The 19,083-nt window shown below is 41.8% G+C and overlaps 1 protein-coding gene across 2 annotated transcripts in view; it reads left to right on the top strand.

Moving 5' to 3' along the window:
- CASS4 (Cas scaffold protein family member 4) overlaps positions 1-19,083 on the top strand; it is a 101,407-nt gene that overhangs the window by 43,466 nt on the left and 38,858 nt on the right. Inside the window, exon 1 of one of the 2 annotated variants that reach the window (XM_083146539.1) lies at positions 13,136-13,265. The exons of the other annotated variant lie outside the window; for it this stretch is intronic. Within the exon in view, the coding sequence (XP_083002665.1) occupies positions 13,254-13,265 (12 nt within the window). The 5' untranslated portion in view covers positions 13,136-13,253. Of the gene's footprint in view, positions 1-13,135; positions 13,266-19,083 lie in introns of those variants that run through there. 2 annotated transcript variants of the gene reach the window in all.

A 19,083-nucleotide genomic window follows, 5' to 3' on the forward strand; every position in this document is an offset into this window, starting at 1 on the left:
ATCAGGGTCATTTGGGTAGTTTCTGTTGTCATTATGATTTAAATAGAGTTGTTTAACAATAAATGGCTTCACCCAACCTAACCATGAGTGAAAGAAAAGTTTGTGAGTTATCATATTCTCTGACAAATGGCCAGAAAATCACAAATTCTGCTATGGTATGTAAACTTATGAGCACAACTGTATATAATAACAAGCATACTATGAGCATATTATTTGCTTACTAGAGAAGCGGGCAGGTGAGATTATACATTAAATTACAGTTCCATATGGAAAGGGCGGGGCCAGTGGCGTAACTATAGTCCCGCAGCCCCCGTAGTGGCGGGGAGGCACTTAGAAGGTGAGGGCGCCGGGGTGGCTGTGGGGCTATTGTTACCTGCTGCGTCTGCCCGGGACCTGCCACCGGTGAATCAGTCTGCGGTCCAGCTCTCCCTGCTCCTGCTGCCATAAAAAATATGACACCCAGAAAAGGGCTTCCCCTATACTGCAGACCGTTTTTGAGGATGCTAGAGGAGGCAGAGGCCTCCTCTAGCATCCTTAAAAACGGTCTGCTGTATGGGGGTAGCCATTTTCTGAGTGACACTTTTTTTATGGCTGGGAGAGCCGGACCGCGGACTGATTCACTGGCGGCAGGTCCCGGGGCAGATGGCAGGGGTAAGAGGGTTGGGGAGGGGGGTGGCTGCCAAGATTTGTGGCAGCGGTTGTGGCAGCAGTTAAGCCACTGGGCGGGGCTAAATAGCACAAATTGAGTCTTATTTCTCCACACCTCCTAATAAGTCAGGGCTACTCATTGCATTTTGGGCAGGGCTTTGTGACTGACACAGTCAGACACCACCTCCCAAAGTGGCATACAGCATCTAGGCCTCCAAGTTTAGCAATATCATTAAATGATAACTTTAGAGATATTTATTAAAATATATTTTCATAAAATATAAATTAAAATCAGGTTTTACATATGTCATTTTTCTTACCACTGAACTGCAGATGGAAATAGACACTTGTGTCATCCTTACACTAGGGGGCAAGCTCATGACAGAAGCGGCTTGTAGTGTTGTGGTCACAGATTATATACACCCAACGTGTTTCATAATTGTCCACTTCCTCCTAACATCCAATACATAATGCATAGCATGTCAGAAACATTACAGAAATACAATGATACATACCACTAATGTCAAAATTCAGTACAACTTGATACCGATGCCAGCTCTTTGTGACAGACTATTAGCGCAAACTCCATGCAATATAATGGATTCTCAAATCATGTACATTTTTCATATATTACAAATGTACAGTATATATACTGTATAAAGAGAGAGAGAGATTTAAAGTTTAAACACATAATTAAAAGGCACAATGTGAAATTAGATACATAAAGCATTGAATATATGTCCTGATTCTAATTGGTACATAATGCATGTAATTGCGCAGCTGAGTTGATTGACCATGTGCCACGATCTCAGTGAAGGTACTTTTGCATAATGAATCTTTGCAATGTTGCTCTCAGCCAATATTTAAATGCCGAGGTACTACGAGGTCTTTAAGAGGTAGTTTGTGTGAGGTAATGGGGAGTGGCCGCAAACTGCAGGTCTGTCAAGGCCGATTTCACAGGGCATCTCAGCATACATCTGCAATATCAATCATACACAGAAAACATGGCGCCGACAGTGTCTCAGATTCCTTGACTATTCTGTGTGACTGCTCCCCACTGCTGCCGGTCCCAGACACTGGTCCCCTGCCTGCATGGGGCCAGCAAATGCGCAGTAACTTCATACATACTGTGCATGCGCTAACCCAAGCCTCCATGGGCTGCCTTTGCAGCAGCCCCCGGAGGCATATTCAGGTTCCCGGGTCCGGCGCATGCGCAGCATCTTCTGCGGTACTGCACATGCGCAGAACCCATTTTTGGGGCTGCCCCACATTTGCGCACAGAGAGGCATCCCAGAGGGAGGGAACACCTTACCAATGGGACTACCTTAAGTGTCTGACAGGTCGGACTCTCAATAGGAAGTCACTGCCAGTAACATTGAAGCCAGAGCAGTCTCACAGACTGCATATGGCTTCACTTAGGCAGAGAACAGTGGTGTATTTTACCTGGAGGGGCAGCAGCCCTGCAGCCCATAGGTAGAAACCTCCACTGACAATGAGACATGTTGTCTGATGAACTCATGTATGCTATGAGCAATTACCATGCAATGGGGCGATTATCAGCAGAATGTGCATGCGCTGTGATCACAATGCCCATTAGTGAAATTGCTGCCGCAATCTATCACGAAATGTGGATTTTATGGAAAACTGATTGACAGAAAGTGATCATTCGGAGGTGTTTAGGGCAGTGGTTGGGAAAACACAGGCATATTATTGCCGTTTTCAGGCTGTGTATCTGCTGATGGCCAGGCCCGCCATCAGGAAGTTTGGACCCGGGACTCATTTCCAGTATATTGTATTTAGAAACAAAGGCACTCACAGGTGACTTTAAAATAAAACTTATCTTATGGTAAGTACATTTTGGCCTAGAACAGAACCAGGAACCCAGTTCCTGATGATGTCATATTTAATTAGAGGTTCAGGAACTGAGTTCCTGCTGGATCCTAATGAAAAATAGCACTGATTGCAAGTGAGCATCTCTATTCATTCCTGGGCGGCAGCTTCATTTGCTAACATTAGCAGCTCTGAAAAATAGAAAATAGCAATTGCAATGGCATTTGTGTACAAACATAAATTAAATCAATAGTACCCAGAGACAGATACACACAGATTAGATGCATTTGATTTACATAAATTTGAATGAAATAATCAAGTTTGCTTAACTACCAGTGAAGTAGAATACACATTTTAGTAAATTTCCCCTATAGTGTTAAACATGCAATGGATGACCATCGATAGTTTGACCTATCGATGGTCATCCATTTAGTTTGACAGATTGGCCTGTAGTCCAATCAAAACACAGGGGTGGGGCTTTCCGGGTGTCGGGGGTGGAGTTGTGCTCCGTGTCATGGCACTTTGAAAAAACAAAACAAAAGCAAAACATCGGTTTGATAGAGGGAAACCACCTGGTTCTCCCCCATTGATGACAAAAGTATTCGACATTGGCCATAAACCGTCAATGAATTAGAATCATCGATGGTTGATGGCCATCTCTAGCTATATGTTTGTAACAAGCACACACTACAGTTTTAGAACAATACCTCTTTCTGCTTAAAATGTCCTTGTATATTGCTAAAAATGCTGCAAAGCTAACATACTATTTTAATTTGCTCACTTGCGTCATTTCAAGTTCAGTAAGAATAATCCTGGTTGTAAGCATGTGTTACGGGGAATTCCTGGAAACGAGAAACTCAGTCACCTTAGCATGGCTGTTAACACTTCCAGGAATTTCTATAGCAGTTACTGTCAATCATCGGCCATGTGCTTGTGTTGAGCCGGGAATAGACAGCGATGTGAGAGACAGGGCAATGATCGGATTACATCCCCTGCATGGAATTGTGGACACAAAATCTGCTGCCAAGCAACTGCAAAATAAACAACAGTGGTGACTCAAGATAGGCTACCCCAATCAGCTTCAGAATAAGGTTGTGACTTGCTTTAATTAGGGCTGTCCATCAATGAATTAACCATCAAGGGATCATGGCTGATAGTTTTCAATCATTGAAAATGAGCAAAAAGGAATCAAGACTATGGGCCAGAGTAGGAGTATAGCAAAAAGAGCAAAAAACCGTGCACTGTGGCAAATCTGTGTAGCACTGTGTCATAGATGGTGGGACAGATTTAGGGTGGGATGTACCAAACTCCAGTGGCACATGCTGCAACACATTGCACTCATCGCATACGTTCTTATCGATAGCCAATCCTATTACTAATTTGCACCCAAAAGAGGAAGGAGATAGCAAGAGGGCTAACGAAGGAAAGGATCGGCCATATCAAGCAAGAAATGAGTGCATTTAACAAATTTTTATTTCATTTATTTTATTCTCGTGCATACCTGCTTACATTTAAGAAGTCCTGATAGTGATGACCATTCTAGAAAGTAACATATTGCTAGGGTATGTAATGTATATGCATTTAGTTTTACAGTCTGCAGAAGGCGCCTATATGCTACAGTACTTTTCCATTTTTAGCCATGGCAATGTCCGTGATTTATATGAGATGTAGCAGCTGTGGGTTCTCAGCCTGACTGACGTATCCTTTAGGGAAATGTCCCATAAACAATTAAAAGAATGAGCATTAAGCGAAATGTTTAATCAATAAAGCACTGACACATAGTAATGAAAATAGACTCAGAACTAATGTGAGAATGCTGTATAGTAGTCTGCCACTGTTATGGCCACGTCCCCAGAGAACTATCTTACAGAAAAAGCACTTACACAAGCAAAGAAAGATGGGATTAGGTTGTACACCTGAGCTAAGATCAGAGCAAGTGACTGTCTACAAATGGTCCAAATCAGGCTAAAACAGGCCCACACAGGCCGCAAAGGCAACCGCCGACCGGAACAAGGAAACTACACCTCAGGGGTAACTCAGACCTGATCGCACAGCCACGAATTTGCATGGTGGCCGATTATCGATAGACTGCTCATGTGTACGCCCCTTAGTATGCGTGTGAGAGGCTGTCCTGCAATGAAACCCTACTATTTTCTATAGGTTATTGGTTATTGACAGGAAGTAGGCGTCTGGGGGTGGAAACTCTGTTTAGTGGGAGTGCTAAGAAAAATGCAGGCGTGACGAGGAAAATGCTGGGAGTGTCTGGAAAAATGCTAGGCGTGCCTGAGTGTTTTAGGGGAGGGTGTGTGGTGTCAGCTCCAGGCCGGATACGCCTCTTTCCATCGCACCGCCGAGTAAGTCTCTGGCTACTCTGAGTCTGTGGTGACTGGGTTTTGGAATAATCGCTCAGCTGTGAATAGATTTGTAGCCGTACACATTCATTTGGAGAGCAAACACATTCATTTGCAAGGCGGAATTTCATACTAGCAGTGCCGCGGATTTAACGGAATGCTGGTCGCTGCAAATTCGTAGCCATGCAATAAGATCTGAATTGCCCCATAATCCAAAGGCAAACACCAAAGGGTGACATGGTGAGAAGTTGTATAGAACAGTTGGATATGCTTGTCTATGGACATACAGGAAATAAATAGGGGGAAAAAAACAATATAAACCAAAACTAAACTCCCTATTTAGATACAGAAGACATTTAGAGAAATGGTGCACCCCAAAGTGTTCTTTATTCCATAACAATGAACAAGAGTCTCTTTACCGTGTATGGAATGCGCTATAGAAATATGCAGTTAAGCTTTTGATTGTTTACTAGACGATGTTCATGCAAATGGTCAACGATTTTAAATATTGTGTAAGAAAGTTGCACAGCGTTAGCAGCACTGGTTGAGATACAAAAAACATATTGGAAATGTGTTGGCCAATCATTGGAGGGGGCTATTCAGACACTAGGACACATTGTGCCGCTATAGCACTTCCTGCTTTGAGTCATTGCAGGGGTGTCGCAGGAAGTCACCCAGTGGCGTGCGGTGGGGTGAGGCAGGTGAGGCACAGCCTTTCCTGTCATGCTAATATATATGCCTACGTTTTGAATTTATAAAGTATGTAAAAAATACAAAGAATATATTAAAAAATCTTATTTTATTATTCTAATCATTTTTATAGTCAAAACTCTGGAGTAAAAAGTCTATGGCAGGTGAGGCAGTGCCTCACCTGGCTACCTTTTCTGCACCTCTCTTATCAAAACTCAGCGAATCTCCAGCAGTGTATACTGCTGCACATGTGTAAAATACTGGGATGTACCCCTGGGCTCATATATTGTGTGCAAATCTGGCTCTGGTACTAGCCAGGGACTCCTCAGCCATTTACCTCACCGCACGTCCTGTCACCTGACAACATGTATTGACACTGGTTTGCGTAATTAGATGCTTAATCCCCTGCATTAGAGGCCATACTTTACTACAGTGATTTTGCACCTAGCATGATGCATGTTGTTTCAATGTAAACCAGAGAAGGACGCAGACATGATTGCAACAAAAGAGGCACACACAGACGGCGCTGAGTCAGACTCATGGTTTCTCTTTACTTGTTATTTTCTCACTAACAATTGTTAGCTTGAAAGCATACTAACACTGCAGAATACTATGCTGTTGCGAAACACTGTGATATTACCGCTTACACCTGATAGACTACCATTGTAATTAATAATGGCGTTCAAATATACTGGTTTCCAACATACTGGAGGAACCTAATTTTCATTAGTCTATGATTAAAAATATATATATATATAAATCAGTACAGATACATTTATCAACTGGCCCTCAAATATGTCTGGTTTCCATAACAGCATCCATGTTGTGCAACAGCTGAATGAAGAATGTGCAGCTTAGCTATTGTTATCATTATGCTGTAATGCAGCACAAATCACCAGGTAAATAAATGATAAATATGAATATACATGACAGGTATATCCAGCTTTTCAAATATCACTCCTACATTAAACTGACACACAAGTCTATGGAGGACTGGCCTGTGTCTTTCTATTCACAAACATTTGTTAATTGAATAATGTAAATGTCCAGACGAAAGGTGACAACACCCACTGATCTGTGCATTGTGTAGGTATTACCAGACATACATGTGAGTGCATTAGTGTATTAGGACAGGTAGTTGTATTTGTGCCCCACAGCTAAGTTTTTTGTGTAAGTGTGTGTATTATATATTGTTGACAGGCTGAAAATGCATAATCTAAAATGACTGTAACACTCAGTTCACAGTATTGTCACAGTTCAACCAACAGGATTTCGGCTTAACCCAAATATTCTTTTGAATACGCAGTCATTTGTAACCAAAATCCCCCTTGCCACTCATTTCAATCTGTCTATGTAGTCTAATGTAAATGCATAAGTCCATAAGATGCAATAGAGAAATGTTAGATAGAATCTGATTGGTTGCTATGGGCAACATTACCTGTTTATTTTTAGAAGCTTCAGTAAATGTACCCCATAATGTCTATCTTAAAGCCTGACTAGGTACATATAGATGGGTATAACTGCATATACATTTCTTATGTTATTTATATCCTAGCATTTATGAATTTATATTGCTCCAGCATATTTCATTGCTCTTTAGAACGGGGAGCAAAATAGTGACAAAATGAGAATCTAGAGGGCCAGATGTACTAAGCCCTGAAAAGTGATAAGGTGTAGAGTAATAAAGAAACAGCCAATCAGCTCTTACCTGCCATGTTACCAGTGGTGGAGGGGGGGGGGGAGCAGGTACTTTTTGCCGGGTCCCGCTCCCCCCTCCCTCCTGACAGGGAGCTTGGCAGTGGGGAGAGAGATGTCAGTCTGCCGCCACAGCACAGCCTTTCTCCCCAACTCAGCATACGCTGCTCAGTGCCATGTGCTGAGCTGGGGAGAGACTGAGACACAGTTGCAGTAGCAGCCTGTCATCTCTCTCCCACCACTATATTATACCGGGGCCCGGACGACCTGTCGGTGCACCTGCATGTTACAGGCTGAGTTTGAAAAAAAATGAGTATGTGCTATTGTATTAGCAGACAAAGCTCTTTTATTTATTAATTTATTAATTTATTATTTACAGTTTCTTATATAGCGCAGCAGAATCCGTTGCACTTTACAATTGTAGACAGTGATAAAACAAACTGGGTAACAGACAGACTTGGAGGTAGGAGAGCCCTGTTGCAAGCTTACAATCTATAAACAGGAATCTAAAGGCGTATACACAAGGTGCAATTTGAGCACAGTGGGTATACAGCTTGTGATGCTGATGCTCACCCCCGTGGGATCCACATCGCACGAAAAAATAGACTGTGCAGGCAAGACAATTTTGACTTTATTGTATACAGTCTAGTGTTTTAGTATCGCCAAAATAGGCAATAGTCAAAATGTCAAGTAAATATAGTCAAGATTGTATAGTTCTGGGCTCTAGCGACTTCAAGGGAAATGCAAAGTCAATATCGTACATAGCCAAAAAATCTCACCATGTGTGTGCACCTTTACACATGAGGTTAAGGTACCGCATAATGAATATTGGAAATATTTTCTTGCTCTCTTACCCCCTTGAAAATAATCCAACCACTCACCTCAGTTTTTGCATGACACACCAGGGAAATTATAATAAATGAAAAAGAATGACCCAAACAGGCATTAAATAGTCTATTTATAAAGAAATACCTTAGCCCCAGGGTGAGTCACAGCAGACTAATCTCCTCTATCACCTGACACTGTTCTGTAGGTGATTTGAAGTAAAACACTTTAGTATATTACTAATCTGGCTGATAAGTACTCATGTGCCTTGCAGGACACCGGTTTAATTAAGTTTGACATTTTTTTATAATTACACACTGCATAGATAGTTAAATAAAGTGTCTGAAAGCTATTATACCGCATTAGCTAGTGGATTAGAAACCAATGCATGTTTCATAATCCCTTTTAAAAACCGATGAGAAAGATTTAATTACAAATAAACAATTTATATAAAAGAAAATCTAATCTGGCCCAACAGAATATAATAACCACTTTGGTTTAAAACACACAAATGTCCGTCAAATTTCATCTTTGAACCTCAGAAAATCAAAGTGGATTCTGGGAAGGCAAAAAATCTTTCTAATGGATGTTCCTGTTTGCCTTAACCCCTTTACTGGCTAACCCCTAAGAAATTGTTGTTTTTTATGATTGGATTGAATTAGATTAAGAACATTTATTTAAAAGATATCCAACACATTGGCACCAAATGTAATAATAAACATAAACATAAATATAATCACAGCAGTCGATACATCAGACCATCACAATATTGTGACTTTACATTTTCCCGATATCTTCTCCCTTCTCCAGCCGCTGGTTGTACACAGGGCAGCTATTGGCAGCCATGGGGTGCAGCCCGCAGGGTCGGATTAAGGGCCTAATGGGCCTAGGGCCTATTATGAAAAGTGGAGGAGTGAGGCCAATGCCATGTAGGCATTTGGGGGGGGGATGCAATACAAAACAGATAATCATCCCCTTTAATCGAAACCAATCCCTGGTCTGGTATACCGACTTTTCAACTTGGTATCTCTTCTGTCTAGTTGTTTACATTAAGACACTGTTAACTGACCTTCAACTAGTGCCCTATGTGCACATCAAGGTATCTTTAAATCTTCTACTTTGTGACGGATAGATGAACACTGTAAGATTAACCGGGTCTCCTCAGCGGGTGACCGTAAGAATGTTAACTCACTGAGGGTCATTGCCCTATGTTCCACAAAAGGTTTCTTTGACTGGAAACGTCTCCACCAGGTACATCAAGTGATCGAGTCCAGCTCACCATACAAAATGTTTTTATTTACAAGATGATATACAGCAAATCTTAAAATCCAAATAAAAAGTCCAAAAGTAAAAAAGTATAAAAGAGGGAAGCCTGGTGCTAGTGATAAATCAGGGTGCCCTGGAAGGTTCCCCAAAACCAAGGCTTAAGATGATTTTCAGCAAGTTACCACAAGCTCCCCAGGCGTCCTCTCCTCCCAGCAATGCGTTTCGGGCTATCAGGCAGCCCTTTTTCAAGGGGGGATGCTCTAACATCCGTGCCCCCTTACCGCCGCACATTGCCCCACATCGCCTGCATAATTATCGCATATGCTGTAACATATGTGATAATTATGGCAAAGGACAGCTCTTGTGTTAAGAGCTGTCCTTTGCGGTGAGAGACAGCGAGTCCCATCGGGACCCGTCAGCTCTCCCCTCCCTCCCTTACCAGAAGCTGCTGCTGCTGCGGCAGGGGGCTGGCTCTCCTCCTCCCTGCACCCGGAAGAGGATCATAGTGCAAGGAGGAGGAGGTCACTGGTCCAGGCAGCACAGCACTGTTCTGCCCGAACACAGGTGAGGGGGTGGTCAATGCGGGGCGGCGGGGGTCGATGCGGGGAGGCGGTGGGTCAGTGCGGGACGGCGGTGGGTCGCGGTAGAAGCCCATAGGCTTCAATGGGGGCATCGCCAGATTTTTCTGGCAATGCCCCCTGTCACGATAAACCGGCGGGGGATGTTTAGAGCATCCCAAAATGCTGTAAAAACCCAGATAACGGGTTTTTTACTGCATTTTTAATTTAGAGAATCTCGAACCTTAGTACCCATATACTATAAGCCCATTGTCTCCCTAAATATATAAAAGTAGAAGTATTGCATAAATGTGTAAAATAGAAATACAATGTTAATACTTATGAATTATTATGAGTGCAGGCAAATCACCCAACTGTCCCAATTTTTGTGGAAGTCACACTTTTTGTTATTGCCTCGCTGTCCTACCTGTGGGCAGCAGTGTCCCATGGTGGTGGTGGTGGTGGTGGTGGGGGGTGTCAGCTGTGAATAGATGCTGTGTGCATGCATGGCGTCTATTCTCAGGAGAGAGGGACAGTGGGCATGCCAGCAGCTCACTGAGTGCTTTCCATGTCCCCAACAGTGACAGAAAGCAGGGGCCTGGCTTGCAGCTGCGGCATTCCCACAAGGTTACGCCCATTTAACCCATAGGCCACACCCCTTTTTGGGAGCGTGTGACTGTCCCATGTGTGGGGGTTCCCAATTTCACAAATTGAAAAGTTGGGAGGTATGGTAGGGTGCACTGTAAAGGGCCTCTACAACAAGCCAGGGCAATCAGCATCCACTCCACCCCTTAAATCTATATTGCACTGACACACACACACACATATATACTGAATAACATATATGTAGATGTTATCAGTCTCTGAGCTAGGAGTATTTTAATGGTGTAAAGTATTTTCTGTTTTGAAGGAGTCTATTTTAGAAACGTGTGAAGCTGAGGTTGGATGGTGGGCAGTGGAAAGGAGATTATGCATAGCTTGAATAGATGATCTGGATAAGATTAGCATATTTAACCCTGAGAGAAATAGTTGCTGTATTCACTGCAAAAATTCTGCCTCCCCTCCACATTATGTAAAAATATAGTGAATGATTTATTAATCCATATCTCCCATCATTCCTAGACTGTAAACCATCATCTGAGGTCACTAGACTGTCCATTGTCCTCTAAGTAAATCTACATTCCTCTGCTGAACCCATTGCTGATTTCATCATTTCTGAGGCAGTTGGTGAATTTAAACATCCAGTTGCTATAGAGAAAAGAGCTTGTGGTCTCCCTCCTCCTCCTCCTCCTCCTCCTCCTCCTCCTCCTCCTCCTCCTCCTCATATATCTCATATGCTTTTATTCTTTTCCACTACTCCCCAACAATCCTGTCATGTTTCCAGTTGTAACTGAAGCAGAGGAGCCTCAGCAGAACTGATCTAGGATCCTCTGTAGCTGGCTTGGTCACCTTGTGCCTCTACACATTGCAACTGCAAGTCCCAGCATGCTCGGACTCTTAATTCTACAATACATGACGATAATTACAAGTCCATACGTTGGGCATGCTGGGACTTCTAGTTCCACAGCAACAGGTGAGCCAATAGGTTTTCAGTTGGGCATGACCTTAGCTTCTCTGGGCAATACATAAAGTTGAAAAGGTAAAATTGTTACTGACGCAAAAAAAAAGATTTAATAAACTTTGTTTCAGAAGGATCTGCAACACGCACACACACACACCATATATATATATATATATATATATATATATATATATATATATATATATATATATATATATATATATATATATATATATATATATATATATATATATATATATAGCAACAGGCATGTAGATGGCACTCTCAAGATTGTACAAATTCTGCGCGGCGGCAGCAAGGATGAAATAAATGAATCAACACAGGCTTGTGTGTCAACGTTTCGGGCAAAGCGAAATAAATGAATCAACACAGGCTTGTGTGTCAACGTTTCGGGCAAAGCCCTTTATCAAGACATCCATGTCTTGATAAAGGGCTTTGCCCGAAACGTTGACACACAAGCCTGTGTTGATTCATTTATTTCATCCTTGCTGCCGCCGCGCAGAATTTGTACAATCTTGAGAGTGCCATCTACATGCCTGTTGCTACATCTTTTCTTCGAAAAACGGAAAGGCACCTCAAGTATTATATATATATATATAATTCCTTCTTTGTGTACAATATTAGGTGAATGCTACATTAACGCATAATCTCAAGCATTATTTTTTAAAGGGACCAGTTAACCTACCAGTATATTCTTGGAATGTGAGAGGAAACAGAAGTACCTGGAGGAAACTCATGCAAGCATACAACATAGAACATACAAACTCCACACAGTTAGGACTCTGGTAGGAATCAAGTCCCATGACCTCAGTGCACTAATACTAACCATTATATCAAGTGTGAAATAAGCAACAATATTATATAAATCATTCACTGTTCTCAATCATGACAATTGAGTATACAGAGAGGAATTGGATTGGTATAAATCGTTAGGTCGACGCTATTAAGCTCCACATGCATTGGGTCAACAAGTGAAAGTCGACAGTGCTTAGGTTGACTCATGAGAAAGGTTAACAGGGTCAAAAGGTCAACACAAGCATTGGGTGGACAATGGGAAGGTCGACAGGGAGTTTTAAACTTTTTACTGAGCCGACATGTGCCGACAGGTGGTATTTCATGCCCTACCATCCACTAGGGTGTGGAGGGAGAATCGACCAGTGTGCTGAGCATAGCAAGGCACGGAGCCCAAGGCATGGCGAGCGCAGCTAGGTCATGTCGACCTTTTCATTGTCGACCTAATACTTGTGTCGACCAATAGACCCTGTCAACCTTTTTCATGTGTCGACATAAGCTCTGTTGATCTTCAGTGGTTGACCCAATGCATGTCGACCTTAATTTGGTCGACCCAATGACCCATTCCTGTTTAGCAGAGCTTGCAATATAAGTGGTATGTTGCGATATGAGGTCAGAAGACAGTTCAAAGTTTAATTGATGACCCTTGTTTCCCATAACTACCAATACAGTACATTTCGTTTGTAAGGTTTTGCAATTCTATATACTTATAGTAAAACAAAGTGCAGTAGTTAGATTAGATGTAGGCTGTAGTTTGTGAGCGAAGGATACCCTACACATTCCCAGAGCCAACCTTTTTGATCTGCATTATAATAACACCCTGTGCCAATAGGAAGCAGGAGGTGTGGCTACTACGAATTCTATCCCATTCATCTTTAACTAAGTCTCAGTTAGGCAGTAGCAGTGGCAGGGTGGGGATTACTTCCCAGCATCTCCCACTGAGGACTCAGGGAACTCTCTGTTACTGGATACTATTTCAATCCCTCTGGCATGGACTATTAAATCACTGGATACAGAATGAAGGTTACTGTAAGTATTGATATTTCATTATCTGCTTATTCATTACTGACTAGAACATTTTTTTTGTATCCTAGTAAACACAATATTTCTGTGATGCAACTGTAGTGTAATCATTTGTAAGAAAGTAATAGTCTTTCCTTTTAATAGTGTTGCAATTAAAATATACAAAAGCATTAGACAGAAACGTTGTAATTCATTTAGCAACTATTTTAAAAAAAACTTTTAATAAATGATTTAAAAAAGTTTTAAAGCCATAACATTAGATGATTTCTTGCAAGGATTTGGGTTAGAAATGTCCATTTATATTCCTGCTGACAAAGGAGGTGGACTTATTATACAGAACAATCGTAATAAAATGTAACAAACAATTTCAAAGTTAGCACTACAGGTACAATGAGGACTTTCTAACACGTCACATTGTACTGTAGTTTTCTTCTAGTTGTGCAATAGAACTTTGCAAATGTTTACATGGGGTCCTAAATACTTGAAATTTTTTTGAAAGAGGGAAAAGGTCATCGGACTGTTAGATGGCAAACCTAGCAGAAAATGGTTCTCTAGTCAGTAAGGCAAATGCAATTCAGATGAGTTTTGCACATCTGAGCTCCTGTAAGATATGTGACATTCCTTGCTGAACACTGAATGTGACTCATGGGCAATTGGTGGAGGGTGACGGTGGCACTAGAAGCAGTTTATAATTACATTAATGTCATTTCCATTCTATTGGCTTGTATGTGGAAGAATGACTTTTATGTAGAGCTGTAGATTTTGCAAGCATGCTTTTCCCTGCCCCACAGAGCTTACAATTTAATTTGTCATGTGCAAATATAATAATATGTCAATGATGTCACATGAATGTGTATGGTATCGCTGGTACATAAAATAAACTCCATTACTAGTCATCTAGTTATTATCTGAATCACACCCTTCAGTTTACACTGCTGGGTCACACCCAGGATTTTGTACATTGCTCTAACCTGAGTGTGACCCCACTGAGACCCCTTTTTGAGACTTGTGGCAGAACTGACTTGTTGGGTAGGCGATGCTTTTTCGTGGAGATGAGGGGGGAAATTTACTAAGATGTGTATTCTCCTTCACATATGATGTTGCTATGGGCAACCAATCAGAATCTACTTCTTATTTGTTTAGCACCCTCTAGAAGATAGTAGACAGGATCTGATTGGTTGCTCATAGCAACATCACATGTGAAGTAGAATACACATCTTAGTAAATTTCCCCCGAGATATCTTATAGCGCCAGCTCTTCCTAAATTCTGATTGTGTTCTGGATCGCATTGACCTGGCTTCCATGTTTACCCTGCACCAAAGCCCGGGTAGGACCCGGGTTCAGACCTTGTACATATTCAAGCTGAAATCCTGAGGCACACGACCAGGGTTATTTTTCTGGGCCCCTATCATTCTAAGCAGAATCCCAGATTGCTGTGTGTTCATGTGCAATATCCCAGGATTTTGCTGCTGGTGTGAAAGGGCTACCAGATGTAAACAATTTTTTCAAGGTGCAATGGAACTTAAAATTACAGCATGTCTTACCATAACAGCGTTCCTAATCATGTAGTGTACTGTATTTCAAAATCAGGGAAAGGCAATCCAGCGGTGTTGGAACTACAAGTTCCAGCATGCACTGCCAGCATGCATTAGGAGTTTAACAAGTCATGTTTACTGTCACAGTCGGACAGACAAATGGTAGCTTTAAAGCTGTTGTGGCTTGCATGGCTTTCTGGAACTTGTAGTTCTACTACTGCCCACAAGCCCTAAATTGCATTCAACTCATTTAAAAGTTTATCATGTAATCCCTACAAAACACTGAGTATCCAGTGGACACTGTTGTGTTGTGACTCTGCTCTGGGCGTATATTATAATGTAACATGTGCTGTACATATCCAGCTGTCATATTTAAATGCCCGTGGTCTACATACGATGATCTCACTCTCTCTACACTCTACCAGGTGGACGTGGGAAGCCAGCACAGCTGGAAACTATTACTAGATCATTAGCTGAAGTAACACAATTTCCCAGGATTTGAGGCTGTGAATTACAATATCAGTAAAGTCCCGTACACATGGGGCAACCCACATCTTTTGCTGATGGGCTTAAGCACGATCGCCCAGCACACAGAGCGGTACACCCACGATGCAAACCGCGATGTGTGCTGAGCGATCTGTGCAGTGTGAGGCTTTGCCTATTGTTTATAGGCAAGCACTGTCTTTCCCTGCGCGATGGCGACACGCAGGACCGGCCACACACACGCAGAGCGATCAGTGCTCCATTTCTAACCAATCTAGTCAGATTGCTTAGAAATGTGGCTGAAATCCCCCCGTGTGTATGCCCCTTTACTCTGTGTGTTATGATATTACAGCATGTAGTCTCATAATAAGGCAGCCAATTTACTATAATTCTATTCAACTTAAGTTGTCATCTATGCAAAGAGAAGGCTTTGATTTTTGGGGCTAGAGCAATCTTCATGAAATCTATACATTATGGGCTGTGTAAGACATGATGCCCAGTGCCGCATGGATGTACATTGTTCCTTGTAAATTTATAGGTCATGCCAATGGTGTAACTAGAAATTTTGCGGCCCCTTGCTCAATGTCAGGGATTTCATGCTCATTGCCAAGGGTTTTGTGCACATTGCCAGGGGTTTCATGCTCATATCCAGCGATCTCAGTTAATGGTTAATGCTGTACATGCTGCACTTCCCTGATAGATGCTAGAGGTCCAGTAGATCCCCTGTCTCCTCCAAGGCGGCAACCATTTTTGAAGGGCCGTTGTGAACAGATTCCATGTGGGCAGCCATACTGCATGGAATCTGCACAGAACCGGCATCTGCACCCCCAAGTCACCACTTGATCTTCGGTGGTATTGCTACACCAGTGGGCTCTTCGCACAGTCCACAATATGTCTGCTTCGGCATGTAGTCAGGATCCCGAACTACAAGTCAGACTCACTATACTGGAATCCCAGGGCTCACAATGCAGACAGATACCCAAGGTGAGAATTAGGGTTAGGAATAGGTTTAGGCAATTGGGGGAAAGTTAAGATTAGGCTGCAGGAAGGGACAGTTATGGTTCGACTGCTGTAGGGCTGAATTAGGCATTCTGGGATGTGATCCATCAGTATTTCAATAACAACCCTATGCTTCCATTGTGATCAGGCAATGAATATTATATATCTCTCAGGTAGGGACAGGTTCTAGATTGTGCACTGATTCTGCATTTCATATGTTCTACAGTGCATTCCTGTTCTTAATCTGTTACAACTCTCTCTCTCTCTCTCTCTCTCTCTGGGCGGGATGTATCAACGCTTACCGTGGCGTTGACATCCCGTTTTCGCGTTGGTCCCTTGTTCGCTTCATGTATTAATAAAGTTTTCGTTTTCTATTGTTGAAAAAACTCCGCCGGGTTGAAGTATCGCGGAGTTTCCGGCGCGAAACATCCTCCCATTGGACAGCATTGTAGCTGAAGCGCTGTGTGATGTATTAACACTCGCAGCGCTCAGCTTCTCTTCTATATAATTCGCCTTATATTGCTGGCGAACTGCAGTTGTGACAGGTCAATTATTAAAGTATAATGTATTTTTACAGTGTGTTATTTACCTTATGAAAACAGGTTGTGCTGTGGGATGTATTTTACTTGTTGTATGGGAGGCAAGATTGGTTCTTTTTTGGAAGGTGTGAGGCACAGATCATCAGGGCTAGGCAAGAGGCAGTGTGCCTCACACCTCACTGCCTCTTGCCTAGCCCTGATGATCTGTGCCTCACACCTTCCAAAAAAGAATCAATCTTGCCTCCCATACAAGTAAAATACATCCCACAGCACAACCTGTTTTCATAAGGTAAATAACACACTGTAAAAATACATTATACTTTAATAATTGAACTGTCACAACTGCAGTGCGTCAGCAAGTCAAGCTGAGCGCTGCGAGCCGGGGAAACCCAGCCAGCAGCAGGACGCATCTGTGCATGCGCACAAAAAAAAAAAAAAAACGAAAAGATTTCGGGAGAGGTCCACATTAGCGCGGACCAAAGATATGCATAAAATCATCGTAAATAACGCGAAAATCATCGCAAAACAATCGCGAAAAAAGCGCGAAAAAACGGAGTCCACTTCACTACAGAAAAGTGAATATTGATACATCCCGCCCTCTCTCTCTATCTATATATTTTATATATATATATATATATATATATATATTTATTTACAGTTTCTTAAATAGCACTGCAAATCTATCTATCTGTCTATCTAGATATATAGATAGCAGCATGGACAGTGCTTGTATGATCGCTCTCTCAGAACACTCGCAAATCTTCAAGTGTGTGTAGGTCCCTTTAGTGCCTCAAATATATTTTCTGCCACTTGCTTGTGAAACCCTTTTGTATATGGGGACCTCAACACTCCCTCTTTCAACTAGACACTATGATGTAGTGGACAGCTTCCTATTCACCCCTCAGGCATCATAAACTAAGTTGTGTATTTGCTGTGGGCAGGATGCCATTGTAACTGCACTATAGAAGGAAAATGTTCAGGACCACTTGACTACTGTTAGTAAAACTGATAATTTGTGTTATCAGAAGGAACATTTAAGGTGAGCTGTACTAAGCTTTGAAAATAGGTAAAATGGAGATTGATAAATCACCAACCAATCAGCACCTGTCATTTTGGAAAATGGAGCATGTAACATGACAGTTAGGAGCTGATTGGCTGGTTGTTCATCACTCTCCATTTTATCACTTTTGAAACTTGACACATCTGGCCCGATATCTGACCCATGATGTTGTATCAAATCAGACACTTTAGTTGGCGTATTTACAATTCATTTTGTAGCTGTAAAGCATTAACAAAATACAAAACTCCTGGACACACTTATGGAACGGATGGCTGGTTGTATTTTATTACCCTATGCTCTGTTACTTTATATGCTAACTTTAGGATAAAGTGTTAATTTGACACCCAACCCTGTGACTTTTAAGGATTTTATGAAGTTGCTGAGGTAAAGGCGCAACGGTCTATCACTAATGACACCAAAAGCTTTTAACAGTGATACAAGTGTTGAGTATAAATCTTGTCACCTGACACTTTGTTTGGTCACTTGCAGTGTCAGTGTGTGAGCTGCAGTGACCTCAGGTGACTTGGACCAGTCTCCACCTGTTAATGCAATCAGTAGAGCAGAGCACATTGCTCTAGTACCAAAAGGTCTTTATGGGCCTATTTATCTAATGCAAAAAAGAATTACAATAGACAACAGACCAGACACTGAAAACCCCTTTTACCACCTTAGCTATATATTCACCTCACTTTACTGTAAAAGGAAAGTCACACTTTATTTATGCATTGAATGGAATGGGTAACACATTCTTCTTGCATTGTTGTAGGAATGTTTAACCTGTATTCATTCTGTATAACCGAGGCCATATATATAGAGCAGGCAATTAAGTTGGAAGAAAATCCTAAATGTACTCATATTATTAGAATAATAACATAAACATATAGGGGCATATTATTATTTACCAACATCAGCCAATGCACCACATAACAAAAGCAGCTTTGATGAATCAAGTGCATAGTAGACTAACAAATAGAACCTCTGGTTGCTATGAGTTATGCTGGGTACACACATCAGAACTATTTGGGCTCAATTCCCCCAATTTTGATCCAATTTCAACCGATTGTATGTAAAAAAAAAAGCAGAATTGGGCATGTTTTCAATGCAGTTCCAATCCGATGTGCGTCCACGCTGGGTGTTTGGTCACTTTGGAGATTTTACCTGCTGCAGTAAAGATTTAGAAACATAGAATTTGAGGGCAGATAAGAACC

This window comes from Crinia signifera, chromosome 6 (genome assembly GCF_055691185.1).
Source record: "Crinia signifera chromosome 6, ASM5569118v1, whole genome shotgun sequence".
NCBI classification, from domain to species: Eukaryota; Metazoa; Chordata; class Amphibia; order Anura; family Myobatrachidae; genus Crinia; species Crinia signifera.